Source organism: Bombus affinis, chromosome 4, assembly GCF_024516045.1.
Source record: "Bombus affinis isolate iyBomAffi1 chromosome 4, iyBomAffi1.2, whole genome shotgun sequence".
NCBI lineage: Eukaryota > Metazoa > Arthropoda > Insecta > Hymenoptera > Apidae > Bombus > Bombus affinis.
The window spans coordinates 12,636,169-12,663,563 of NC_066347.1; the positions used below are offsets into that span (position 1 = coordinate 12,636,169).

Consider the following 27,395-nt stretch of genomic DNA (forward strand, 5'->3'; position numbering starts at 1 on the left):
CTTCTCCTCTTAATTTCCATGTTACCTATCTGATGTATTTATACATATATTTATAGGAAATTGAAAGATCCAAACATGTACGGAACATACATAGCCAATATGCAGAAATAAATAAATTATCCAAAGTAAAGTAGAAAATCGCTATTTGGAATTTATTTCGTCGTTCGTGTTTACAAAGATGTGAATTTGTGTAAAAATCCCCAGTCTACGTGTTACACACTACAGCCAGCCACATAGCTTATAATTCGCGTTTGTAACGCGAGCGTGCTTATAAGAAAAAGATGGAAAATTTGCGCAGCAGCAAGGAAAATTCGATTCTTAAGGAGATTTCATCGTAATAACGCAGCATGGTTCGAGCAATCTGTCGCGAAAGCTCGTCGCAAGACCGAGCTTCATTGTGATCAGAAAACGTGCACAGGGGAGAACGTGCAGCAAGATCATTGAAAATTCCTTATCGAGCAAAGTGTGCGCTTATTCAAAATCCTATCGCGTCTCTCGCATACTACGACGCGACTCTTATCTCGTGATATCGTTGCAATCGCGTTTACGAAAAGGCACAGCTATTCTTCTCCTACGCGATCCGTCATCGCCCTTGTCCCCTATGCTTTCTTCCCCCGCTCATCCCTTGTAACTGCGACATTACGAATGTCTGTACTATGTGCTACTTGTGCAAAACACGGTGCATTGTCTTCAGATAAGGATTTTTCGCTGAATCAGTGTAGCAAGTTTTTCGTATAAAAGCTGTTCGCTACGCGCAGTCTTCATATTGTTCTAAGATGTTGCGAATTGTTTTACTCGCTGCTTTCATCGTCGGGTGCCTCGGTGAGTGCGAGCAAAGGGATTTCCACAGCCCTTTAACTCTCTTATACGATCGCTACGCGTTACAAACTTATCATTTCTTTCTTGCTTTTCGCGCCGTGTAATTACATTGTAACGTATGAAAGTAAAATAGACAGGAGTAATAATCGAATCGAAATTTTGAAGTTGTCTTTACGCTTTATGCTTTATAGACTATAAGAAATAAATAACTTTTTGGTTTTCATAGAGTAATTAATTATGATAGGTGCCTTTAATCCATTGCTGCGGCTCGATGGAAAAATTGAATCGAAATCTTACAACTGCTTTCGTCGTACACTTTACATAATTTTCCAAATAAGTTCGTTTTCTGATTCGCACTGTGTAATTTGATACCATTGCTGCATGTGGTATATCAATGCAAGGGTGAAATAGAAAGGGGTGTGCATGTGTTCTTTAAAAAAAAATGCTTCTCGCAACAATTGCTATTTTTAAGTTTTAACTAAGCTATTTTCAAATACTCGCGTGTTTAGATCCATAACGGGTTGTTTTCATCGTGTCGTATTAATCATAATCATCAAGTGGTATTACAAACAAAAGAATAACAAATATTGCTACCTATCTATCTTGTTTTTCTCTAATGAATCTCCTTACTTCATTTTCTCTAATTTAATGCCACAGGCTCTGTGCCGAAGCCGGTCTCTCTGTTTCCGGACTCTCAAATCATCGGAGGAAGCGAGGTCGACATAGGTCAACATCCGCATCAACTGAGTTTGCAAACTAGCGGACACATTTGCGGTGGCTCGATCATCAGTAGTAATTGGGCCATCACTGCAGCTCATTGCGTGGGGTAATAACACAAATACATAAAGTTAACAGTAATGCGTGCGTTAAGCAACCGTGAATAAACGTCTGCTTCACATTGGTGGCGTATGAATCTTCCGGACCAAAACGTAGTAATCTCGACTTTGATTGCGTTCAACGAACTTTAATTGAATTTATCCTACGCGCGTTAATCTCTTGGCTTATCCATTAAACCGATATTTCGCGGACAAAATGCTAAAATTAATTAACAGGAAAACCGTTTATCGTAGGAAGAATTTAGCTAGGGATTTTTTTTCATAAAATTCTATCTATATACGTTCTATTGATACCAGGGTGTTGCAGGAATGTTTGCAACTAAGATCGTGTTCCGTTGAAAGTAAATTATGATATTTTCTATCGTTATTTTTAGAATTCCCAAATCATTTTGTTCGTTTATCGTGAATTTGTTGAACTCGATCACTTCTAATACAGTTGTCTAAAATTTAATTACGTGACTTTTCGGTTTCTATGTTTCATCTACAACGCTGCGATACCAATTAAAAATTAGAAAATAATAATCAATTACATCGAAAACGAATATCCTTATAGTAAAATTAAAGACCTTTTCATTACACGACAACGTCACAATTTCGTTGTAATGACGCCATATTATAGTTGTCAACGAGTCGATGTTACTTTTACTTTGCCATTTCGAATAATCGAATCCGGCGAACAGCGGGGTGAAGTACCATGATACGATCATACGGATGATCCGGGTATTTTCGCGCATCGCAATGTTCACTGGCTCATTACAGTAATAATTATTAAAGCTATCGCGATATTAAATCGGCTTTGTGGCTCGCATTCCATTTCGATCGCCGGCCATTATGCAATAACAATAAGGTCGTTAAACACCGTACGCATATTTTGGAAAACCAACAAAGTGCATTTCGTTGTATGTACATCGTGTACGAAGGAAATCCGGGCTGGTTGGTATTTTGACGCTCTATCGATTACAGATCAGCTCCGAGTCGATATACTGTACGAGTTGGTAGCAGTCACAAAGACTTGGGCACTCGTTATAGAATAAAAAATATCATTCGACACCCTCAGTACAATTCGCGAACCATCGATTATGACGTCGCCCTTTTGGAGGTACGTAGAAAAAATATTGCATATTATAAAACGATTATGACAAGGTAATTGGGAGAAAGATACCGATTCTGAATTTTCCATACAAAAATTGCCAAAAGTAAAATATCATATGTATATGTATATCAAATATCAGATGTATACATATATATGTGAAATAAATGAATTTGAATTATCAATATATATCGAGTAAACGTATACTAACGGTTGACAAAATATCGTCAATATGATTTTTCTTTGTATCGTTTTTGCACTCATAAATCTCGCGTTAAATTAAAAAATACGCATAAAACTTAATACTCTTGTTATTACATACAAGATGTACATGACACTGTACCAATGCCGTAGAACGATATAAGGAAACAGAGAAAGGCAATAATAGAATGAAAATGATACCGAGTACAATATCATCAATTTATTTATAGATATTTATTTTAATTGTCGCTACGAATTTCGAACGAAGCATTGAATATATTTTTAGTTTGTTGATTAACTGCGATTAGTATCGCTGCTACGTGATAATCAGAAATACTTGTTTGTAATTAAATTAAGAGAATCGTTTCAATAACATATTATATTGCATTGTAATTAATTGTAACGCTATAGCATGCACAAATCTTGATATCACCTACTGATTGTGATATTTTTTAGTTTAGTTTGAATACAATTTTTTCATACTATCGATCATTTTAACTTAGTAGCAAAGAACTGTTGAACTTAATGCGATAAAAATTGTGATTCAGATTGATGGCACGATCAAGTTTGACACGAATGTGCGACCTATAGAACCGGCAAACACGGAACCTTTGCCTAATAAGATGGTGAACGTGACTGGATGGGGTGCGCTTAGGGTATGTCGATCGACCATTTAACTGTCAAACGAGAGTAAATTATTTATCTAAAAAATCATTTGTTGCTCAACTGTTACTCTTTAAAACAAGCTCTTAAATTTCAAATCAACTTAATTTTCAACTTAAATTTCATATTGAGAAGCGATAATTATTAGATATACTAACCAGTATTTTTCCAAACTTGTAGTATCTATACTATTTTTCATATAAAATTAATAAAAGTTAATTGCTCGAAATTCATCTTCTTCGCAAAATAAATTAATGAAAATTAATTCCTGAATGGTTACAGGAAGGTGGATCGACTTCTGCACAGTTGATGAGAGTATCGGTTCCGATAGTGAGCAAATCAGAGTGTGGAGATGCTTACAAGTACATGAACGAGATCACCGATAGAATGTTATGCGCCGGTTACACTTCAGGTGGAAAGGATGCCTGCCAAGGTGACTCTGGTGGACCTTTGACGGGTGATGGGATCCTGTATGGGCTAGTGTCCTGGGGCTATGGGTGCGCCAAACCCAATTATCCTGGTGTTTACACCAACGTTGCTAATCTGCGGTCCTGGATCAAGGCTCACAGTGGAGTTTAAAAAATAATTATCACAATTAAATTGTGATTAAATTACAATGTAGTCAAGAAAATATTATATTGATATAACTATGTAGCTATAATAATAATCTTAAAATATTATTAATATCTTAAGCAGAGAATGTATTATATTTTTGATGAATATTTTTCTGTAAACGTTATTGCGTAAATATAATATAAATCATTATAAAAATAAGAGTGAGTGATTTAATGTTCAAAATACCAGTTTAATATGTATGTGAGCTATACGCATACAAAACGGTAATGGAATGTGTTCTCTTGAGGTGAATTTTCCGATTGATTCGTATAGAATGTGTTCTTTTTAGAACACTACGTATTAAATTTTATCCAACGGTTGGTAGTTAACAGCTACATCGAACAAGAAACATTTTGCAATAATACACATGCATTGAACGTTAGCGACTACAAACGGCTGATACTTATCAATTTGTAACGAATTATACGTTACTGATTACATAAACTTAGCGTTTGGAGAAGGCTGTGTAAGCGTTAAGACAGTTCAATGTTGGTTCGTGTAACTCAAGGCTGATAATTTTTCGTTTGAAAATTAACCAAAACCAAGAGTAGCGTTATCGACAATAGACTAACGCTACCGTGCGACACCATCAGTAATAAATTTTTAAAGAAATAATACCGAAACTGGTTCATTAATTCTTGCAATTAGATCGTTATCAGGTACGAACGCAAAAGTCGAACGATTAATCGTTCCCTTTGTAACTTGCAAACCTGATATGTCATTTTCTGCAAGATATATTTTTCTTTCTGATATTCTGCCATATTATTCGTATTATAACAACTTGGAAAAGGAAATGGCAACGGACTGTACGAACGTACTTTTGCCTTAGTTATTCTGTTATAATTGTAAAACAGAGCGACAGCAATCGCTTCACAAAGGGAGAATACAATATTGACGTTCGACGACAGATTGACGGATGAAATAGTTTGTTTAACCGCGAAATGCTTTTTACGTTTGGCTACCTTTGATCCCCAGAGTACCGCCAACTTTCTCCGATAGTTTATCCAGTTGGACAGTTCGATCAAGATAACTGCTACCGTGATCTGCACTAGCGTTGAAATTCTTTGAAATGTCTTTCATCCCTGCTTTTCTCTCTTTATCACTCGATATTCGTTTCTAATAACTTTTAATCTAGTTTACTTTTCTATCGTCTGAAGTTATTATATAAAATTTTATTAGAAATTTATTATCTAAATATTGCAACGATTATTCTACTTTAGATATTTCTAAGTATTTTTTATCACGCGCATCATACGCATTTACGCACTTTCGCATTTCTCGTAAATGCATGAAAATCTCGAGTCTATTTATCGTATAAAGTTTCATTCGAGATCTACGTATTACGAAAAATTAGGAATTCCTATAATTAGGAAAATCTGAACGAAGAAAAGCGATGCGAGATAATATACTTTATTTAACGTACTATTTTTAATAGACAGCGGTCTTCGACGTTTCATTTAGTTCGATCGAACCTTTCGATAAGAAAATGTGTTGAAAGCTTTTATTGAAGGTAGACACAGATAAAACAATATAAAACGTGAGCGGTCGGACACTCGAAAGCTCACAAAGTACACACGCGATGAATACAAGAAATACGTTTTATCAAGTACGTCCGATCGATTAGTTGCAAATTGCTCCAAATTGGATATGTGACTAATCTTGACACGATTGTTCCATTATCTCGAGTCGAGACTCGATACGATATCGCTAATCGCGATCTCACTCGAATGGTCGAACGCGTCGATGAAACTCTGTTTTACCAGGAATCTGTGAACGTTTCGTTTTTTTTCCGCCGAATTTATCGGGCTACGTGAAATGGGTTCCTTTGAAGTTCCAACGACGACGAACTTGGACATCGGATAATGATCGATAACGTCGCGATATCAACGAAATATTTGGCCCCACACGAGTATCGACAACTTTTAACCTGGTCATAGCCTCTATAACCGAACCAGTTACTCGTTGCTTCTCGTCGATCGGTGTTAAAATGGTTACAAAAATTCTGATCTTATTTTGTATCCTTCTTGGAAATGGTAAGTTTCATTAACTCTAGACGAATACGGTTGGGTCGGAAAAACGCTAGTTGCGAACACGAAGGAATTAAATCTCGTCTCGTTAAATTTATACACCTCGAAATTTTCCACAAGTGGATAAACATCTATACTCTTAAGTATCACAAATACATTTTTGTTTATTACTTACATTTAACTACATTTGTATCACGTTTGCACCAGATTCGTATTAAGTTGTTTAATTTTAAGAAATTTTTAATTACTTAATGTTTAATTTTTAATCATATTAATGATTACTATCGTATAAATTAGAAGGATGTACCTTAAAATTAACTGATTTAATTTGCGTCTAAACTGCGTCTTAACTGTGATGAATTATCTACGAGTGAATGATAACAGTCGAGGGTTAATAGTGTCGAATTACCAGATTAAATATTTTGTATTTTCTGTGCAGTTCTTGCGTCCGATAACACCAAGTATGCGAACATCATAGAGTATCCTTATCATGTAAGTCAAAATATTGATTGTAACATTTGAAGATCGCCAATATTTGTGTATAGTCAAGACGATAAGATTAAAAGAACTCGGTTCAACTCGCTTAGTATGTATTCGCATGTCAGCCGTTTCAGTAGTATGGTTGTACATATATGTGCAAACCAAGTAATTTATTCTAATATTTTGTATTTATCAACCATAGATAACCGCGAAGTTAGAGCAATTTAGAGACATTGTTTGTTTGAGTTTTAATTTAGAAGAACGTTTGATCGCAACTATGAGAAAGAGCAAAGAATTAACAGCAAAGAGAAGTCCATCCGCTATCTGGTAAAATAGAAAAATATACATTTTTCGATCAAATTACATCATGCATGCAAATACTTACAAATTGTGATTTAAGTATATTAATTCAATTTTGCGATTCTACGTACAATAATTTCGAATAGAAAATGCGCTATTACGATGTTTCGTTTGGTGATTGCTCGTGTGATACAGGTGTCCGTCGAGATATACGGGAAACATGTTTGTAGCGGAGCGTTAGTGCACGAATCATGGGTGATAACTGCGGCGTCCTGCGTTTTTGGGTGAGTATCGTGCACGGAATTGCACGCGGTTTTATAGAAATTGCGTATCAGCGCGAACTAGCCAACGAATAACGGAACGTAATTGCTTACAGTTCGAACCCATCTACGATGACCGTACGAGTACGTTCGTCCACGCTTTTTGTCGGAGGAGATGAATTGGAAGTGGCCAACATCGTCGTACATGAAGATTTTGATAAGTACGTGCTGCTCAATAATATCGCGCTTATCAAGGTATGAACGATTTGACTTGTTATCGCGATTTTTGTCGAACGAAAGCTAAACATTTTGGTAGAATTTTAAAGTCAAATGATATACTTGTTTTTTTAATACCGCTGTGCTCTTTGACTTTGTTCTCGATCAAACGTATCTTTCCATTCTTGAAGATTTTCTTAAACCATTAAAATTGCATCCGCCTTGCGAAGATTTCACTTATTTTTAAGTACGGTAAACTATCGATCTTCCACACGATATAAAACGATAGAAAATTTATAGAAAACTAATTTTCCCTGATATCGTCGAAATACCTTTACTTTTTTCTTTGTCAACGATTTTAAATCCAATATCTCCTGTCTCCTCTACAAACGGATAATGGTATAGAAATATTTACCTGTTGTGGCAGAAACTTGAAAACGAACGGTTCAACGTAGTCGCGAAAAATTCAATAAACGTCCGGCGATGATGCATTAGTGGAAAGTTGAAGACGAAACGTGCCAATGACGTTTACGATGTTAATTGCCGAGATTATCGTTGAAAAGTGAAAAATAAGTTTTTCAACAAATATTTACAAATTCCATCCTTATAAGGGAAACGTCGTATCAAATAAAATGCTATTGAGAAAACGTTTGGAGATAAATATTTAATTATATCGTGTTTTTCTGGATCACAGCTGAGAATTCCCGTACAATTCGGCGAGAAATTGTTGCCAATAGGACTTCCGGAAAAGAAAGACTACGTGCTCGATGATGGAACGACGTGTTACGTGACAGGCTGGAGGCACACTCTGGTAGGTGCTGTTTCTGATGTTATTAATAAAATAAAACCTTCGTGCTGTCAATAAAGTTTGATAAAATGTGTCAACACCATTCGTTAATCGTTTATCTATGTTTCTAATTTTATAAATTTTGACGTATCGTGGAACGTTGCCGTGCCACGTGATTCTTATATTCAACAATCGGATATAAATTGGTAAAAATATTTCTACCGATAACACGGTAAAATACGATGAAAATGTGCCGTGTTTTTAACATTGTATCGCGTTGGAAAATCGTAGCAAACGAACATTCGTTTTATGCTCGGCGCTGATTATCTTTCCGTGTCATCGTGCGATCATTAAAACGCAAACTCGTTCACTAAATATTCACTTTCATCCCGATATCTGATTCCATTTTTGTTCTGATACGATATCTGGCGAACGCGGAAAAAACAAATGTATACACCTTTTATGATGGCCAATTTTCAATTGCCGAATAAAGAAACAAGCAACAACGCGCATTTCAATTTCGTTAACGCCCGGGCAAAATTGCGCGAACGATATTTCGCGATATTTTCAAAAGCAATAGATCAAACGATTTTTATCCTACCGTAACAACGCGATATTCCATGAAAATTTTTCCCTTGAAAACGTTCAAAGAGACATTTAAAGATAGTCAATGAATTAAATCGAGGCTTCTCTCTTCTACTTTTCATTTTTCGATGGTCAAATTAACCTTCTCAAATTTTCTAAAAATTCTCCATAAACAAAGCGTCGTTCTTAGCACGAGCTTCGCGCTCGGGTCAGTCAAATCGATCGAATCGCGTTTTCGTCACTTGCGATTGAATCGCTCGACTAATCCGAATAAAGCTGCACGTATCGATCTTCTTATACGACGATCGATATCCTGATACACGCACATCGACGATCGTACACACTACGCTCTATCCAGTCAAGCCATTGTCTTAGCTATCCTGAAGCACCATGTGATCTGTTTGATCGATCAACGATTTTCAGGCTGGTCCGGCGGAATCTCGGCTCACGGTGACAACTGTACCGCTCGTGAATCAGAGTACCTGCAGCTCGACGATGCCCTGTTACGAGCCAGTGTTCCAGACGATGCTCTGCGCTGGTAACATGACCCGCGGGGTAGAGACGTGTCAGGTAAGATGGAGATCAGAGAACGTGGCCTAGAAGCAGGTCCAAGGGGCAGAAAGCGGTTGGAAACCGAGATCATAGACAGAGGAAAGGGAGAGATGCGTGGATTCGCGAGCCGCGACATCCCTGCGGCAGTTAAGCGCCCTGAAGGGTCTTGCTAAGGAGATTCCTCGACCTCGTCGTATGCGATGCCACTCGACGCTTGCCTCTGTGTGATACTGATACGTTGCACCACTTTACCTGTATATGTCGTTATACAGGATATCTCATGCTACTGGAATAGATTATAGCTTTGGTAGGACAGAAGATGGGAAACAATTTCATTAGGCAAAGTTAAATGGTTTCGAATGATACATGGCTCGGTGTGGATACTTGGACAGGTGTGCAGCTTCAAAGATTTTGAGGTCACCTATGCCTTGTTTGATGGAACTACCAGTTTTTTTTCTACTAATCGATGCGTTTTTTAATACGAAAACGTATTAAGGATTTCTCTATGAAAGTCGATTAATTTTTAAATTTCTTCTTATATGTAAATCGATCGACGCGTCTTTTTATTCCCTATGGATAAGATTTAAAGATTAGTGAGTTAAAAAATTGTTTTTCTGTACCGACAGATGAAATTTTGTATTCTGTATAAAATAATATTAATACACACTTAGATCGAAAGTCCGATCAGCGTGGGAGATATTTTTGACTTTTAATTTCGTAGTATTTATGGCAGAAAACTCGAGAGTATGTCTTTCCCTGTTTTTCACGAAATTCGTTCCACAAAGTTAAATTTGAAATATCCTTTGAACCAATCAATTTTAGATCTAAGCATTTTAAATAGAAAATAACAAAACGCATCGATCTTATAAAAAGATCGATAGTTTCGTTTAAAAAGATAGAGGCGAGCCTAAAATCCTCGAAACACCAGCATTTCCAACATAGACAGTTTTGCCTAACGAAAACTTTTTCTATTTTCTACCGTTTTCGAGCTACAGTGATTGACCCAGTTATGCGAGACACTGTGTTACGTACATGTTGCTTGCATGACACGGTGATGTTAGCCGCAACCGTTTCCGAAATACAGGGCACGAGTCCCCAAAAATGTGCCACCGAAGGTTGGTTTGGCAGGTTGGACGGTAAGGAAGACGGATCACTTTGTTTTGGTAGTCATTGTTTGCCGTGCAATTAGTGGATCGAACAGGATGGTTGATTGTTCAGCATAAATGATCGAGTGGATGTTTTAGGGAAAGTTGAGCTAATTGTTCGTCGAAGATAGCATCTTGGGCAAAGAAAAATCGTTTAACAAAGTTGAGTTATTTTTACTATGGTTCGTTGTAAACGAAGGCGAGGCAGAAGCGCCGAAGAAGCACTGGATTCTGTACAGGGTTGAGAATTGCATATTTCAAGTTTTTGAAGTTCTGACAATCAGTTAAGGAGTTCGAATAGTTTCATAGTTTTGGAGTGCAAGAAAGTTTGGAAAGATCATTGAAATGCAAATTACGCATCGTCTGCGAACTCTACTTCTCTTTTTGATACAGGTACTGTTAAAGAATCGAGAGCAAAAATTAATTTCTCGGATATTTCGTGATAAATTTCTGAACTTTCCTCGATTTTTCATTATCAGCACTGGTAACTTGTGACCTACAACTTGTAAAATCACCCCTAAAATCTTTTAGGATCGACGTGTAACCAGCTAATTCTTTTACCTATTTTCTTCGAAAGGTATGAACCTTAAAAGACAACCACATAAATCAAACATATATATCTAGGATCGTAAATTTATATGGAATCGTGCATTCGTCGAACTACCACGAAAATGCAGCTGGAATTTTAGAAACGGTACTTCTTGACGAACAATGATACGTGAAACAACAATGCCCGATTCATGCACCAATACCACATTATCCTCTGAATATTCAATGGCTATTGAAATTTCTTGGATTCCATTGGCATTGTTTATCGTTTATTAACACGAGCATTCGTTCGAGTTTTCCTTTGTAAACTTCTCTTAACAACGCGTTCGCGATAATAATTCAAAGAGTCAACATTTCGATTAACGTTTCAATCATATGGTTATCGGTAGTATAACGATTAAATCGTTGAATTTGTTATTATTGTGTAATTGAAAAGCTTAGAGAGGTACATACATGGTAGCGGCCAGGTCTGTTTTGATAAAATCTATGAATAAAATAAAATCTAAAGAAATTATCGAACGTATTAATTGCTCGAAAATTTATAGGTCATAATGAACAAATGGTCTTACGTATAGCGTTTCTATTAATCGATGCGATCTTTCATTAGAATTCGGATTCATTGGAAACTTTCATTTGTATTTGTTGCATTTTCTGCCAAATCTGAAGATGTAAAAGAGCATAAAATGCATCTAACGTGCAAAAGTATAAAAATTAAGACAGTAATTAAAATATTTAAATAAATCTCTGAATAGATTCTATTTCTTTGGCTGTGTTTATAAAAATATGAATTTACGTAAATATCCGCAATCTATTTATTAATTAATTTTGTGCTTCAAAAAGTTTCGACACATTTGTACCATTTTTCCACACGATCTCACAGTCTCAGTCGATCATAATTGTTCTGCACGTATTGTGGCTGCTTACACTTGGTCGTACAATTAATCAACAATTTAACGTTTGCCGGGTCGAGACACGCGTTCGACTAATTCAGGCGGCGCGGTGACCGAATCAAATTGTCAAGCAAACTGATGCACTTGATTTCAAGGCTTTGAGTCGAGCGCAAAGATAACGTCGGGCAGATAAATCCAGTGATCTAGATTCGAACGATTCGTACGTGGACAGAATTCGGAAAGACCGGATAAACCGGACCATCGAGGTTGAAAATTTATGCGATCCGTAATTAGCAGGCGAAACGAACGGCGAACGCTTGGTATCCATTGGGTCAAGGAATTTCAGATAATTATAGATTCGACGCAAGTTCATTTGCCATTTGTGTGTTGGAAAAGCGCAATTTAGCGTTCGCGCGTTAATGTTAGTTAGATTTGAGTATTTTAAAGGGAGAAAGGGATTTTAATTGCATACACGGGCGAATGCTTTAAGATAGATCAGATCTAGAGTGAGAAATCAAAATTTCATATATCTCGACATCGTTGAAATCTTGTTCTTTCGTGAGATTGGAAATAATTTCTAGTTTAATTCCTACAATTAGATTTAAACTTTGAATAATTTCTCGTTTTTGTCTTTTAATTTATGCAGGTGATCGATATGACTTCTTAATAGCTCGTATAATTTTCATTTGGCTTTGATTTCAAATATACGCATAGCCGAAAGTATCTTCCATAACTACATCGTCCTATTTCTAAGATTTGGCAGAGGTTTAGAATAGATTTACATTCGAATATAATTACTAGATATCTTTCCTCACTCTTGAATCTTCCTGCTTATTTTTCATTCTGCGAAGGGGAGAACGTTGGCAATTTCTCAAACAAGTCCAATTAATTATAGACACCATCGATGGTATCATTGACGCCAATATCTGACATTGCGTTCCATTTCTGACTGAATCGTCGTGCTAACGATTTGCCGATACAATGCACAAAAGATACTTCGGGTTTATAAGCAACGTTTGAATACGGTCAGCTGAATAGAAAGTGAACGTTATTCATCGTGCATAATAGAAAATTGTCATAAAGCTGCGGAGATTCCTACACGCCCCATCGTTATAGTAATAACAATAAAATTCGCCAGAGCGATAGAAAAATATCTTTCGGTTGGTTCTCTATCGCCAATAGATTCCAATTTTTGTTCCATTTTTTTTTGTATCCCTCCCTTGTCCCCTTCGCATGAATATTTCTCTATTGGAAATACAATCCCGCGAAAGTTATGTAACGCTGCACGTCTTTTCAAAACAGATAAACGCGATGGAGATTTCGAACGCTGAATTTTTGAATGCGAACGCGTTTAAACGAAGCAAAACTAAGTAAAATTTTCAAACCGTTCTTCAGTGGCAATTTTCGTGTTCTTTGTTCTAGATTATTGGCGAGTATTACAATGCATAGTATACTTATACGTATAACGGACGAGGCGATGCTAGATTTTAACATTTGAAATAACCTTCTGCCATTGTTCACGTCGGTCGTTTTATCTACCTTCCCTCGCGATTTTCAATCTCAATAATTTTATTTTTTAGTGAATTCTATTACACGCATGAACGATATTTTCAACTGATGTTAGAAAAAAGTTACGAATTATATTTACATCTCTAGATCTAAATAATCAAGTGAAATCAAAGTTCGCTTTCGCTTCTCACTGGGTTATTTGTTTTCTTCTGTAATTATTATTATTAATATATCTTAAAAACTCTTCTTTTCTTATATATTTCTATCATATTCTAATACCTTTCCCAAAATAATTATTTTTCCCCCATTGAAACACGGAAACGTTTACTTAAAATCGTTCAATAGCTAAAAATAAACTGACAAAGTAGTTTAGTTTGGAACGATAAATGTCAAACGATAACGGGTGCATCTATTTCAGTCAAATAGAAATAGATATCGTACGCGAGAAAGACAGAATTCAGAGCTACAAGTAATCACTGAAACCGTCGACCCTCGTCTGCTTGCAGGGTGATCCAGGTGCTCCGCTGATGGAAGGCCAGACGCTGATTGGTGTTCTATCCTACGGATTAGGATGTAAAACTATGATACATCCGGGTGTATACACTCGTGTCAGCAGTTACCTAGCTTGGATCTCGGTAAATTCCGGTATCCACTATATATGAGACGATATTCGTGAAACTACAATGTCAACATTGCTAACCTTTACCCGGAAGTCGTGGCAAACTGAAGCTTCTACCGTTTTAAAGGAATGGCAGAATGGGTGGAAGATTCTTCTACCCGTTCGTATATCGTCAGGACGATGTCAAAGCTATCTCGCTTTATAAATTTGTCGAACGTAGTAAAAGGGCTTTATGAAAATACAACGAAGCTAGAAAGTACGTCTTTTGTTTCCTCGCGAACGATTTTCCTCTCCTGTATTGCGCGTATAACTGCACACTTTCATTTCGTCGAATTTTTCCATCTTTTATATCTTCGTTCTTTGGTTCAGCTCGAACGAACAAACAGAAACTAATAAGTTGGTTCAAATTTCAAGGAGAATACTACTCTGTGTAGAAGAGACGGAAAATTCGAAATAACTGTTACACGATGAATTTATAAATCGGGAATTTAAACTGCGAAGCAACATCCATCGAACAAACTAATTAGCGGGTTTCACCGAGTACGTATACCTTACAACGAATACCAAATTCGTACGGTAAAACACAGAAATGGTTTGTTTACAGAACTGTCCATTATTTTCGTTCGCTGCTGCGCAGCGGATCGTTCATTAGCAAAATGATAAGATTCTTATGCTGGAAATTTCCGATTAAATAATAGACATTTTCAATGAGAAATAACCGAATCAATTACGGGACCACTTGTTACGTTTTTGTATTAGGATTTACGCATGTTCCGTTATTGATTTCGCTGCTTTCGCTACGTTTAAACGAGCAACGCTGAACAGCAGTTCCTCGGTTCGTGCTTATTTCCTCTACAAACGTAACGTAAATATTGGTCGCTTATTAACAATCGTCGAGATAAAATATTCGAGAAGAATTCTGCGACGAGTAAGGATAATTGGTACGTTCGATTCGTGCGCGGTAATTGAGTGGTGGAAAGGGGAACGAGCCACGTCGGGCTACGGAACACCATTTATTATCGAATACTCATAACCCGTGATCTAATTGTGGAACAAAAAGCAGTCGGCGATGACATTTCAGCGCGTCGAGATCACATTAATTATTTGCGAAAAAGCAACCGCGAATCGTGGTGGTTTTCGTGCTCGTGGAACGCGTTCCACTCTCTTTGTAAACAAAGGGGATGGCGGCCGTGGTAGCGACGCGAATTGTTTGCAGGAAAAATTTCAGAGATCGTAGTTGCTTCGATAACGTTCTGTGTTCGCGACTAGGATAAACAGAAAACGCTCACAGACCGGTTTTCTCGGTGATCCAACTTCGAAGGACTGTCACACGCGTGTAAACGCCGGGATAAGATGGCCGCGCGCATCCAAAGCCCCACGATACGATTCCGATCAGTTTGTCATGTTGCACCAATGGTCCGCCACTGTCGCCCTGTCAAGATCATACTTTTATTGAGAAAAATTAGAAAATTGCTTATCTTTAACGCGGCAAATATAACATATATATATATATATATATATATATATATATATATATATATATATATATATATCGGTTTCAAGTTATTGGAGGAAGAGTTTATTTCAATGGAACGTCGTATCAATATACGTAACACTGATATCTGATAATCACGTCACTCTTCGCTGGAAGATTCTTTTTCTAATCCCGGATTTCTCGTATGCAGAATTTTTTTACAATTATAATTATAATTACAGAGTTACTAGGGTTTCTTCTATAACGCCAGAATTCTTGTTTCTACAGGATATTCGTAACATTCGAACGCAACAGGGACGCGAGCGGACGTTCGTAAAGATTAAATCGAGCATCTGAAAGAATCTAGCAAACATCTCTGGTGCGTTCTTAGCTGCAACCGGGCGTTCGAACGCTCTGCGAATGTTCGATTTCCGATTCGGTATTTCCGAACATTCGCCAAATGGCGAAAGAACGCTCGTTTGTGGCGTTTTAATTCTCAAAGTATACCAAAGTGGAAGAAGAGCGAACGTTCGTCCGCTTGGTCTAAACCTGAATATAATTGATCGATTAATCGTAAGCGATCAATCATGGTCCGAGGTACGAAACATTATTAACTTAATGACTAAAACAGAATTAATGTCACGAGTGTATCGATTCGCATGGAAGAAAGCTACTAACGGATTAACGACATCGAATTACCTGACAGGCATCCTTTCCTCCGGCATTCACATAACCAGCGCATATCATTCTTCGTGTGATTGGTCTGGTTACGTACAAACGGGAACACTGAGCGCTAGAAACCAGTGGTACTTGCACTTTACGTAACCGTGTGGTCAGTGGACCGTTGTTTCTCAAAATTCCCCAACCGGTAACCATCGCATTGCTGCCAGCCGTATAATGATCGGCTATTGGTGCCAGCAGGATCGGTTTTATCCGCGAACTGTACACCAACCGCTTTTCCAACTGAAATTGTAATTGGTTTGAACGGTGCCAACCGTTGAGAGGCTGTGCATTGCGGAATTGATTGTGAAACGGTAATTGAATTCTTCGGCTTTATTCCACGGAGGCCCGTTAATAAATAAACCTTGTCGATCGACGCTCGGTTTGCCCTAGACCTAACTTCACCGACCGCCCGGATTTTCGTTACCGTTTGTTTTTTTCCACCGCCTCGAAATGGAGCGTGAAGTCGTCACGCTTTTACCTTGCTCGTGATACCCAAGTTTTTGCAGGTTCGATCGTCGTTACAGTCTTACGAACAGTTTACGAGTTTAGTTTGTAGGAAACGGTTATACGTTGAGACGCGAACGTGTCGATTCCTAAGAAAGTCGTACCTTGTATCACATGCAACAAGGTATCCGCGAAGATCCTTTCTTTAAAAAGATCAGTTAGGTATTATTGGAACTTTCGAGTGTTTAATATCAATCAGAATTTCGATTAATCGATTTGAAAGCAGTACGGGTAGATATTGAATCTTCATAGAAAACTATTTCTCTTCATTCTTTATTCGCTTCGAAATTTCCTGTATCTTAGAATCTACATGATGTTCTACGATTGGGAGACTGTATCGAAATTCTGGTTAAACAAAGTAGATTTAGAAAAAATAAATATCTTATTTCGCGATATACGAGTATTAAATGCAAAAGACAGGCACGAAAATACCAAGAAAGTAGCGTACAATGAAATTCGACAATTCAGGGTGCAGAAAATAAGTGGCTCGCTAACCTTTCACATAGAATTGTCGTTTCTTTCGTTTTACTATTAGTTACAAACAATTTTACAACCTAAAATCGCATCAATTTCGATCAAAAGGACGGCAACGTTTTCGAATAAAAAATAGTAGAGAAATCCTACTTACCCGAATCAGAGCAATATCGTAATCCGCGATGCTTCTGTCGTAGCTCTCGTGAGTAATAATTTCTTCGGCGGTGACTACAGTGGCGTTGTCCTCCGTAAGGTCGGAAGTGCCTGCCTTGATCGAAAAGAAACGAACCAAGGGGCTAAAATCAGAACAGAACGAAAGAACGCTCATTAACGTATCGTTCATGACTAGAGCTATTCGTAGATAGACACGCGTTGCATAACGAGATCGATGGTGCTTGTTAACGAAACTAGAAAAAGGGTACGTACCTCTGGACACAGTGCGCGGCTGTGACGATCCATTGCTCGCTAATGATAGAGCCACCGCATACGTGACGATTGTTAAATCGAAGAGACACCTATAAATTTCAGTCGGCGTGTATCAATTTTGCGGACGATCAGGCCAGAAACAACTGTGAAATTTGTGATGGAGAAAATATCGTCGAAATACGGAACACGACCAGCCTGTTAAACGAGGATTAATATCGTTCCTGATATCTGCAACGAGCGAGCGATTGGGTTTCAAAATGCCGAACTCGTGACCGTGGTCACGACCAGAAAATTATAGCTGCATTCGCGCTAAATTATTCCCTTTTTCATATTTATAGAATTTGAAAATTAAAACGCAGGTAGAAACGTTCGCGATATTTTTCTTTTTCTTCCGATGACACGCGGCTCGAAGAGAAAGAATCAAGTCGAGGGTTTCCGGATGGTTAATTTTGCTCGCCTTGAAGAAGGAAACTTAAGAGGAACTTGGGAGCAACTTAAGATAATACGTGGAAGAAAAGAAAGGGACGGACTCGACGGACGATGTTTTTCTTCGACAGGTAAAGGTGAACGAACGTAAAGCTTCGTCGATCGTTGTACACGAAGATACATCGGTCCTTAATGGTCTGTTTTGGCGCAAGCCGCGAGACGAAATGTTTCCACCCGATGGATTTCCACCAATTAATCTTCGCCAATTGCGGCAACGATCGTTTCGAATACTTACCTGGTACGGATGTTCATCGATACTTGCTGGCTGGCCTCCTACGATGCGACTCTCGTCAGCTGGAAGAATCAATAGTTGAATTTGCGTTTCCACTTGTCTGCTCGTTGAAAAACTACTAATCAAAGCGCGATATTGTTCGATGAATTTCCATAGAATTTAATGATTTCCCTTAAATCGAGAACTATCGAATAATCGCGAGTAAGAGACAATTGCACTCTGTTAAAAGCATCGCGTGCTCGTCTCGGTTTAATAAATCAAAAATTGAGCCAATAATCTAGGTACAGAAAAATAATACAACGATAGAACAATTTTAATAGATTTACAAATAAAGGCAATTTAACGTGCAAATAATTTACGACTATAAACGAACGATACAAAAACACTAATTTAATGTATCTGACCGAATAAATAAATAATTAATATCGTACAATAAGATGTTGTCGATTTAACCAATTGAAATCCATACGAATTAATAAATTCTTATTTAACTAGAAATTTAAAAATCCTTCGAATCTTTTTTAAATCAGGGACAAAATGTAATAAATCGTGGGATGAATGAAAGCAAGGAAAGAATGAATTATAACGATATGCTTTTTCCTTCTTAAGTACTTCAAGCGTTCAAAGTGTTTTTTAATCGAATTACAGGCCAATCGTACGTACGATCTATGAAAAAATTCTGCGAGAGCGCGAGTAGAACGAGCTGCAATAACAACAGCGGCGTATACATGCCGGGAACCCGGTTCAAGAACTACCTGGTCGCCATCAGGCTCGCCCTTCTTTTATTTCGATATTCGGGTTAATTGTCGTTCGTATCAATTTACCCGAACACGAGAAAAATTTCCGATCCACGAAAGTTTCAGACTGTCGACCTGAATTCCACGTCGATTACGTAAAAGCAGCAAGACTAAAGTAAAATTTCAACGCCGTGACCGCGCGATAGCGTCATTTCTTTTGGAGCCAACTGTTTTTCTCTTCTTCAAAAACATCGTAACACGTAAAAAAAACGTATGTAACATGCAGAGTTTCACGATTCATTTTAGTGGGTCGATTATTTACGGTACCAGGGGATCGATAATTTCTGCACCAGCGTTTCACGCGTTTCTTTCTGATACCATCGGCTTAATAGAATTTTAAAGATGTTTAAAATTGCAGTATATTTATTCCACTAGCGTTATGGCATATCTTTGACGCTATAAGACGTCGTTCCTCTGGAAATTGTCGCTACGTATGTGAAAAACATGAGATAACGATCGTTGCTGCTTCGTGCGAAACAACGAAGCTTAGAGATGGAATCTGAAGAAACAAGACAATTATACGCGAATTTATAATTTATAATTTGTTAAAGTATACCAACCATAGAAATCGTTCTATTAAGTGGAAATAATTTGACAGCGTAAAACGTATCGCGTACCGCGTACATTTAAAACGTAATTGCTCGTATGCCTTAGACATCTGACATAAATATGCGCGAAGGACGATCGATTTGCAACGTCGCAAGCAACAACAGCAATTCGACTCTCGTTTAAGAATCGTAGTAACCGACCCGTGGGATCAGAAGGGAAATTCGAAATACACGGAACGTATCGAATAGTCATTAGGCAAGTTCGTTGCGCACGATGCAGAAACCGACGAACCGGCAGGCAACGACAGACTGTTGTTAAAAGGATATCGATTGCTCGGGGAACGTAATGCCCGTTGCATTAGTATGCCGAGTCTGACATGATTCTTACGAACGCGCAATCGGCCAGGGTGAATTCTCCGTTAGAATCGGGCTCTCTTTACGAGACGAAGATGCCGATCAACGCCGGCACGTACAATGGCGACGCTTGTTTCCGCCGCCCTTTACGAGCCAGCCATCTGTGCAAAGCTGCAAAATCGTTTATGCAACGGCATACCGACGGAAGGTCTCAAGCACGTCCGAGTCAGTCGTAAAATTAATAATTCTCGATAACGAACGGCCTTCTGCCTCCGACAAGAAAAGGCGAGAACGAGCAGAACCGACTTACACGCTGCATCGCGCTGCATACGTACAGCATGTTTCTTAACTTTCTCATAGGAGAGCTCGAGAGAGAGATCGAGATCGAGAGAGAGAGAGAGAGAGAGTTGATGAAACTGTGAACTGTAGTGTTATAAATTTTATATCGTAATTCTCGTTGGATTCTTTCGGTCATTTTTGATCGATTCGTGCTTTCTGACTAGAGAATTTGTCAAGTTAAAGGAAAATACGAGGAAATCGTTAATGGTACGCTTTTAATTTTACGCTGAGAATTTCGTTTTAAATGTTCATTTCTTCTTTCTTTTGAATATAAAATAAAAATGGGACATATACGTATATCCAAACTTTCGAATGACCGCATAAGTTGTTGAATCGGAATAATTTCTAGCTTTAAAAAGCTTAGACTATGTGTTTGAATGGATGGATTTCACGCGGATAATTTACTCGAGCGTTTCGTATTGTGAACGATAGAATAAGGATTTCGAATACGAATCTTTATTCGTTGGAACACGAAGTTAGCCGTAAAAAGAGTTTGTTCGAATTAAACGTTAAAACGCCTTCGTGTGTCGTAATGTGTTTTTCATCAAATAATGGTTTCTGATTTTAACTTACTGACGTTTTCGTTTTGGAAGTACAAGACGGCTGTTAAAGAGGATTAATGTTACGCGATAATAACGGATACTTTGTTGCCATTAAAAGTTGCATTTTGTAAATGTGGAAAAGATAAATCGTACAACGCGCACCGCGCGGTTACGCGCATAAACATGTAATGGAAGAAATTTGTAAATGTACGTATATTCATATATTTAAACGAGTTTATCTCTTCAAAATGTATCGTTGAAATTCAGTAACTGTGTGCATATTTTCATATCAATGTGCACCTATGCTGTTTTAAAACTGAAAACACTTTTTAAGGAGTTTACATTTCCCACAAACTTCCTAAATATTTATTATTATAACTAGCAAATATCTTTATGACTAAGGAAATATTTACTAATATGTAATAGAAAGTTAACATCTTTTTTTGCATTAAGAGAACTTTTTTGGTCGTTAAAGAAAAGCAATTGTTTAAGGATGAAATAATTAGGTATGAAATTTAGATGTTCGGATTTCTATATAAAAATACTTTATCGATTAAAAATTCGGATTTTGTATACTGTGGTATGTAAAACAAGGCACATAGTGCATGAAAAAGTTTTCGAACGCTCGTCCTCTTGGAACAAATAATCAAATAAATCAAACGCGTAAACTGCAAATTAACTTGTTTTATTTTTTATTATTAATTCACTTTCCTTCCTAAAGCACGATCAGCTTTTCATTCATCAGCTGTCATTCGCTTCTTTCGAATCTTTTCTTCTCTTTTACGATAAACTATAACTCCTTTTTCTTTGCCTGTCGGTGAGTAAAAAGCAGGTTTAAAATTTTATCGATCGAAACTCTGCATTATTCTTGTAAAATTAATGGTTACTCATAAGGCTAAAGGTTTTTCATTCAGCTAACAGTAGCACCATTTCGCAAAGGCATCCGTGGCGAATTGATTATCGCGGCGAATGGCCTTTATTATTGCTTCCGGTTCTGCCGCCATTAAGATAATGTCGTAACCGTTCATCGATATGGTTCGACGGCACTTAAAATTGCGTAGTTCTTCCAAGAAAATGAACAGTATCGCGATATCGGCTGCGGTCTGGCAGATCCGATGGAAAGTAAACTGCTTAATCGTCGTACTTCGTGATGCAAGAAGCATTAATTGCTTCACGGCATTCGCGAAACACTTCCTCCGATAATTTATTAGCGCCGCAAACGCCTCCGCATAATTGGCATCGTATCGAGAAATAAAATTTTCACTTGCCGAGAGAAAAAGAACGAAAGTGATCGCTTCGTTATCAGCATTTTTCGAGCGAAAATAGTTTTATTCGTGGATACGAAAATCGCGATAATCGCATGGGATTATTGTTCATTCTCGACAACGATCGACTTTTCTATCAGCCGTTAGCGGATTGGCGCGATACCGAAATTAAATTTTCAGTTTCCAATCAAAAGTGCTCGTCTCATTATTCGTAGATGCGAGAATTTCGCGATAGTTACGTCGAGTTATTTTTCGTTTGCAACGACAATCGACCGTGCTCCGGTTAATTCGCTTTTAAGTTGAAAACTTTCGGAAAGTACCCGCTAATTGACGTTCAAATTTCGGTTAACGTGTTTTAAAATCCAACCCGATTTCTACGCCCGCGGAGTTAACGCAAGAATTAAGCTTAAATGGCGGAGAATAGACGAGCGAACGGTTTTCGGATGGTTACGCTTGCCGGTGAAAAGTGCGCCTCGGACAAGATTGCTTGATTGCGCGATAGAACGTTAATTGTTGAAACGGGAAACAATTATGTCGGCGAAGAGTTTGCAGCGACGCTAATTGTTTAAAATTTTCGTTGGGAAAGTTTACGTTGACGAGGAATGTTTCAGATTTGAGCCATCGAGTTTTCATTTTATTCGATGTTTCTTCCATAACAGAAATCCATAACGTAATTTCTATTATATATATTTTTAATTGTTTCTGTTTATAATTAAAAAATCGAACATAAATTTCAATAATATGATTTAACAGCTGTATAACTTATCGAACGCTTAATAATATCAGATACTATAAACTATCCTGTGATAATAATATAGACAATTTTATATTTTGATAGATTTGTCAGATTTATTTCAAATTTTACGAATCTAATCACGATAGTGGTGTCTCGGTACGTTAATCGGGTCTCAGAATATCTCTTATAAAACATATTAATTATATTCGTAAAAGGTGTCTACTACTTTCGCGAACCATTGTAACGTAGGTATGTATAAGTATATAAAGATGTACATAATCGGTTGTTAACAACGTGTTAATAGAAAGTAACGTGACTATTAACGTTACGTTTATAATCTTCATGCTTGTGTCTCGATCTCAAGCGAAGCGATTAAAACGAGCGTATGTTATTGCCGGTCTGTTGTCTCGCTTCAGCTGCATCGTGTTTGTTGAATATCAAAAACTGCAATGAACAAATAGAATTTCCAATCTCTAGTAACTCTAACTTTATTAATAACTAAATTCCTTTCGATCCGTTGTGATCCTCTTTTTCTCGTAACGAGGAGAAACATTGCTCCGTTTCCGGTAAAGAATGCGAGCAACGAAACCACGAAAGTTTTCCTTCAGTTTCTTACAGAAGGTTCGAGGAAACAAAACGAATAGAAACGTTATATTTTTCAGCGTGGGAATCATTTGAATCACACGGTTCGGAAACTGTTTGCAATTCTATAAATTTTCGAACTCGCTGGATTTACTTTCAATTTGGTCGAAATTTCGAATGTTTGCAAACCAGCAGTAAAATCACGCATACGCTCGGAAAAGAAGAATCCTTTCAATATTGAACGTTCCCGCATTCACGTCGCAGTCTGCTAAATAAGCTTCGCTGATGAGTTCGTCTAGTTCATCTAACTTTTTTCATTTTCTTTTCTTTTCGTTTTTTACTTCTAAATCACCATTTGAATCGCGCAATTGTCGAAAGTCCCATTCGTATCAGACCCATAAGAAGATTATTTGATGCGAGGTATGTATATAAGCCAGAGTAAAAAAAAGACTCGATACCAGATCGATAATCATTGACGTCTCGTATCATACTTTGACGTTTAATCCTTTTTATTTGATGAATCCTTTAATTATCAATATTTGAGATATTTAAAGAACTCTAATATATCGTTTCTAGAAAAGGAAACAGAACAAGATGAATCTAAGTGTAGGGAGAATTTTCCCTATATAAGGTTTCCTGTCTTTCTATATATACGGTTAAATTTGTGTCATCGTATCTCGAAATGACGACGCGAATAAAACTGAATCGCTAAAACTCGTACATTAATTTGATGGATGGATAATAGATAGATAATAGTACTTTTATTCTCCGTCTTTATCAAAAATTTACTGACTCTATTTGTAAATTTAAGGCTTGTGAGATTGCCGACGCCGAGGAACATTAACTTTACACTTGCGTGTTCTCCTTTATCCATTGTCGCACAGCAGAAACTCGCGTATACACTCCGGGAAACCTGGGATCTGTGCATTTGCCCAAGGACCAAGACACGATGCCAATTTGGACTTTGTTATACACTAACGGTCCTCCGGAATCACCCTGTGGTACGTGGAAAGGTAAATCACAAAGGTGGGTCGTGCGATATTAAAGATATCAATGAAAATAAATCTCGTTTCTCAATAGTTTCGTTAATAGTATCGAATCTAGCAAACCTTCGATATCATAATATACGATAAAACTTTCTGAAACAAAAGAAACAAAGAATAAAAGAAATTCTTTTAGAAATTTACCTTGCAAGCGTCTTCTGCGTTCAAACTGCTCGTGCATATCATGTTGTCCGTGATCGTGATGTTTGCGTTACTATAAATCTGTTTGCATTCCTTTTGGTCTACGACAGGTAACGTTAACTTTTTCAACGAGGTCGACATCGGACCGTTCTCCTACAAGTACATAATGGAATATTATCTTCGGAATAATATATCGTTCCGAAGCGCAGAACGTCTGTGAAGCGCGTTCGAAGCAGCGCAAATGAGCGTCTCGCGCCACGAATATTTGCCATGACGAGCGAATATTGTCAACCGATCGACGTACAAATCTTAATATTTACACGTCATCAGTTTCGACGAACGTGAACGTTGACCAAACTGTCAAGCGATCGCGTCAAACGCGGGTTTATCCAAGACGGTGAGCCAAAAACTTACCGTCACATATCCCCATCCTGTCACCACTACTTTTTCTCTGGCATTTACCGAGCTCGAATAAGACGCCAGGGTGACCGGTTTTATGGTTTGGCTTGTAGGTATCTTCTGAGGTAACTACGAATAGATATCGTTTCTAAGTTTGACGTCTACGGAATTTACAAATTACGATCGAGTAGGACCCTTTAAGGTGACAGTGTAGATTTAACTCTATTTTTTAATGGCAAATTTTCAAGTACTTGTGTACTCGTAGAATTACGTGATTTCTTGCGGAAAAGATACGAAAGAATAAAGTAAAGATGTAGTCGACAGATATTGTTCGGATCAAAGATCTTCCAGTTTCCTTCAAAAGTCTGTATTTCGATCGTGACTTACTATTGTACGTATGTATCGTAGATAAGAGATAGGAACGTAACAGGGATTAATTTTCATCAATGTTGACAGACTAAAAATGTTACAACTGTTTGTAACTGTTTAGATGCACGATAAGTAGAATTTTGTTTATCACAGTACGTGGTATGTTAGTTTGGGTCATCAAAATTATTCGAGAAAAATTTTGGCAGGTTTGAGAAACATTTGATTGATTATACGTATTACAACTGGAAAACAAACTAACACAATGTTATCGAATAATCGTTAGAAATGCTCTTGATCAGAAATGATTTCCTTTTCTATATCATAACACGAACATCGTATCTTATACTTTTTGACTAGTGAAAGGAAACACCTATCAACAATTGGAAGAAATTTCCGCGGTGTAAATAAACAGAGGTTGATTTAAGTATATAAATTTCGATAAACGAAAAGGAGACACCAAACACAATGAAACACTGTACGCTCAAAAAATTAGAATGTACTTGGAAAGTTAGGTGTGAAGAAACGTACCTTTATCAAAGCAACATCGTAATCCAATGTCTTGCTATTGTATTTCGGGTGGCGAATTACCTGAAGCCCCTGCCTGATCTCCGTACCACCTTTATTGTAAAAAGTACTACCCAAACGAATTTTAAGTTCCCAGGCCCCTAAACTATAAGAAAATTACAATTTAACGTGTGAGTAGTCATCGTTACGCGACTATCGTGCGCCCTGATAATTAGTAAATTATCTATTCGGTGGCGAATTGTTCCATTACTCTACTTATACGAACCTCGAAACGCAATGTGCCGCCGTTAACACCCAATTTTGACTGATTATGGAGCCTCCGCATAACAGTTTTTGTTGATCGTGAATGGATACCTAATACAGAGAAACTTGGTCATGGGTTTCCTCGATGTTTAGCGACAAAATTGCGTAAACCGTGATCAATTCACCTGATATGGATAGTCGGCGATGTACGCGTCCTGTCCCCCTATGATCCGAGGTTGGAAACAGAGCGCGTATTGCACCGTGCAGAGCAGCAACGACATCCGCCACATGGTTCTCGACTGAAGATCCAACGCTATACCGTATGCTTTTAAATCAGAACAATCAACTTCTTCGCGGAACTGATAAGACATTGACGATGACTTGATACGAGCATAGAAATATTACATAAATTATATCGTTCAGGTGGATTCGTCGCGTAGGCGTGAGCGCCATCGCACGATCGTGACAAACTTCGATCACGTTTGCTCCCCCTATTTTTCTCGTCTCTTCCTCTTTGCTCGTCCGTCGTTGTCTCACACGGCTGCGAACTTTCCGATAGTTTCCGGTCCACGTCGTGTCGACATTGATTGGCCGTAACAAAATTTTCTCTTGACTCTATCTCTTGATTCTTTGTTCCAACGGGCGAGAAAGGTTGGCGAACCACTCTCACGGTGCGAACTTACGTTCTTCGTTTCCGGTAGGTAGAAACTCGCGTGAAACAAGAGCCGTGAGCCGAGAAAGGAAGTGAATCGGGAGTTGGTGAGACGAACGAAACGGAGATGTGGTCGTAGGAGGAAAAACATATAGAGGAAGGAAAATTAATCGATGCTTGAGTACTAACTTAAACAGATATCAAATCACGTTAATCACGAGATACGATTACGATAGAGCGCACGATTACGATAATATGCGACAGTAATGTAAGGAGAACACCAATATTGTATTCTATCACGTTCTTTTTCTTTAAATCTAGGTACGTTGTACCGTGTCCAAGTTTGGCCAGGTTCGCGTTTAGACCTATCGCTTAAAAGCGTATCACCCGCTCGAATC

At 37.7% G+C, this 27,395-nt stretch overlaps 4 protein-coding genes across 4 annotated transcripts; 2 read left to right on the forward strand and 2 right to left on the reverse strand.

The window, feature by feature from the left end:
- Positions 1 to 695: 695 nt before the first annotated feature.
- Positions 696 to 4,383, forward strand: LOC126915136 (trypsin-2-like). The gene is made up of 5 exons (XM_050719571.1): positions 696 to 822; positions 1,477 to 1,645; positions 2,619 to 2,754; positions 3,495 to 3,602; positions 3,892 to 4,383. The coding sequence occupies exons 1-5, from the start codon at positions 777 to 779 to the stop codon at positions 4,186 to 4,188; spliced, it is 756 nt and encodes a 251-aa protein (XP_050575528.1). The 5' UTR covers positions 696 to 776; the 3' UTR covers positions 4,189 to 4,383.
- A 1,545-nt stretch (positions 4,384 to 5,928) lies between these two features.
- LOC126915137 (trypsin-4-like) lies at positions 5,929 to 14,402 on the forward strand. Its single transcript, XM_050719572.1, has 7 exons — positions 5,929 to 6,257; positions 6,691 to 6,743; positions 7,227 to 7,315; positions 7,408 to 7,546; positions 8,202 to 8,318; positions 9,303 to 9,449; positions 14,031 to 14,402. Exons 1-7 carry the CDS (start codon positions 6,212 to 6,214, stop codon positions 14,184 to 14,186), a joined length of 747 nt encoding a protein of 248 aa, XP_050575529.1. The 5' UTR covers positions 5,929 to 6,211; the 3' UTR covers positions 14,187 to 14,402.
- Positions 14,403 to 15,290: 888 nt separating this feature from the next.
- LOC126915373 (trypsin-4-like) lies at positions 15,291 to 18,694 on the reverse strand. The gene is made up of 6 exons (XM_050719976.1): positions 18,681 to 18,694; positions 18,466 to 18,562; positions 17,745 to 17,833; positions 17,473 to 17,614; positions 16,317 to 16,580; positions 15,291 to 15,575 (listed from the first exon to the last, which is right to left on the reverse strand). The coding sequence occupies exons 1-6, from the start codon at positions 18,692 to 18,694 to the stop codon at positions 15,429 to 15,431; spliced, it is 753 nt and encodes a 250-aa protein (XP_050575933.1). The 3' UTR covers positions 15,291 to 15,428.
- Positions 18,695 to 22,924: 4,230 nt separating this feature from the next.
- Positions 22,925 to 27,193, reverse strand: LOC126915134 (trypsin-7-like). The gene is made up of 6 exons (XM_050719569.1): positions 26,531 to 27,193; positions 26,368 to 26,456; positions 26,106 to 26,247; positions 25,224 to 25,337; positions 24,813 to 24,962; positions 22,925 to 24,621 (listed from the first exon to the last, which is right to left on the reverse strand). Exons 1-6 carry the CDS (start codon positions 26,714 to 26,716, stop codon positions 24,472 to 24,474), a joined length of 831 nt encoding a protein of 276 aa, XP_050575526.1. The 5' UTR covers positions 26,717 to 27,193; the 3' UTR covers positions 22,925 to 24,471.
- Between the last annotated feature and the right edge of the window lie 202 nt (positions 27,194 to 27,395).

Excerpts from the sequence above, each read along its gene's own strand:
- LOC126915373 (XM_050719976.1), bottom strand. Across the intron at positions 17,834-18,465 it reads TCGATGAACATCCGTACCAG|GTGTCTCTTCGATTTAACAA; the intron begins GTAAGTATTCGA and ends TGAAATTTATAG. Across the intron at positions 17,615-17,744 it reads GCCGCGCACTGTGTCCAGAG|CCCCTTGGTTCGTTTCTTTT; the intron begins GTACGTACCCTT and ends TTCTGATTTTAG.
- LOC126915136 (XM_050719571.1), top strand. The coding sequence starts at position 777 with ATGTTGCGAATTGTTTTACTCGCTGCTTTCATCGTCGGGTGCCTCG. Across the intron at positions 2,755-3,494 it reads ATGACGTCGCCCTTTTGGAG|ATTGATGGCACGATCAAGTT; the intron begins GTACGTAGAAAA and ends ATTGTGATTCAG. Across the intron at positions 3,603-3,891 it reads CTGGATGGGGTGCGCTTAGG|GAAGGTGGATCGACTTCTGC; the intron begins GTATGTCGATCG and ends GAATGGTTACAG.
- LOC126915134 (XM_050719569.1), bottom strand. The coding sequence starts at position 26,716 with ATGTCTTATCAGTTCCGCGAAGAAGTTGATTGTTCTGATTTAAAAGCA. Across the intron at positions 26,457-26,530 it reads TCGCCGACTATCCATATCAG|GTATCCATTCACGATCAACA; the intron begins GTGAATTGATCA and ends TCTCTGTATTAG. Across the intron at positions 24,963-25,223 it reads CAGGATGGGGATATGTGACG|GAGAACGGTCCGATGTCGAC; the intron begins GTAAGTTTTTGG and ends ATGTACTTGTAG.
- LOC126915137 (XM_050719572.1), top strand. The coding sequence starts at position 6,212 with ATGGTTACAAAAATTCTGATCTTATTTTGTATCCTTCTTGGAAATG. Across the intron at positions 7,316-7,407 it reads GCGGCGTCCTGCGTTTTTGG|TTCGAACCCATCTACGATGA; the intron begins GTGAGTATCGTG and ends AATTGCTTACAG. Across the intron at positions 8,319-9,302 it reads CAGGCTGGAGGCACACTCTG|GCTGGTCCGGCGGAATCTCG; the intron begins GTAGGTGCTGTT and ends AACGATTTTCAG.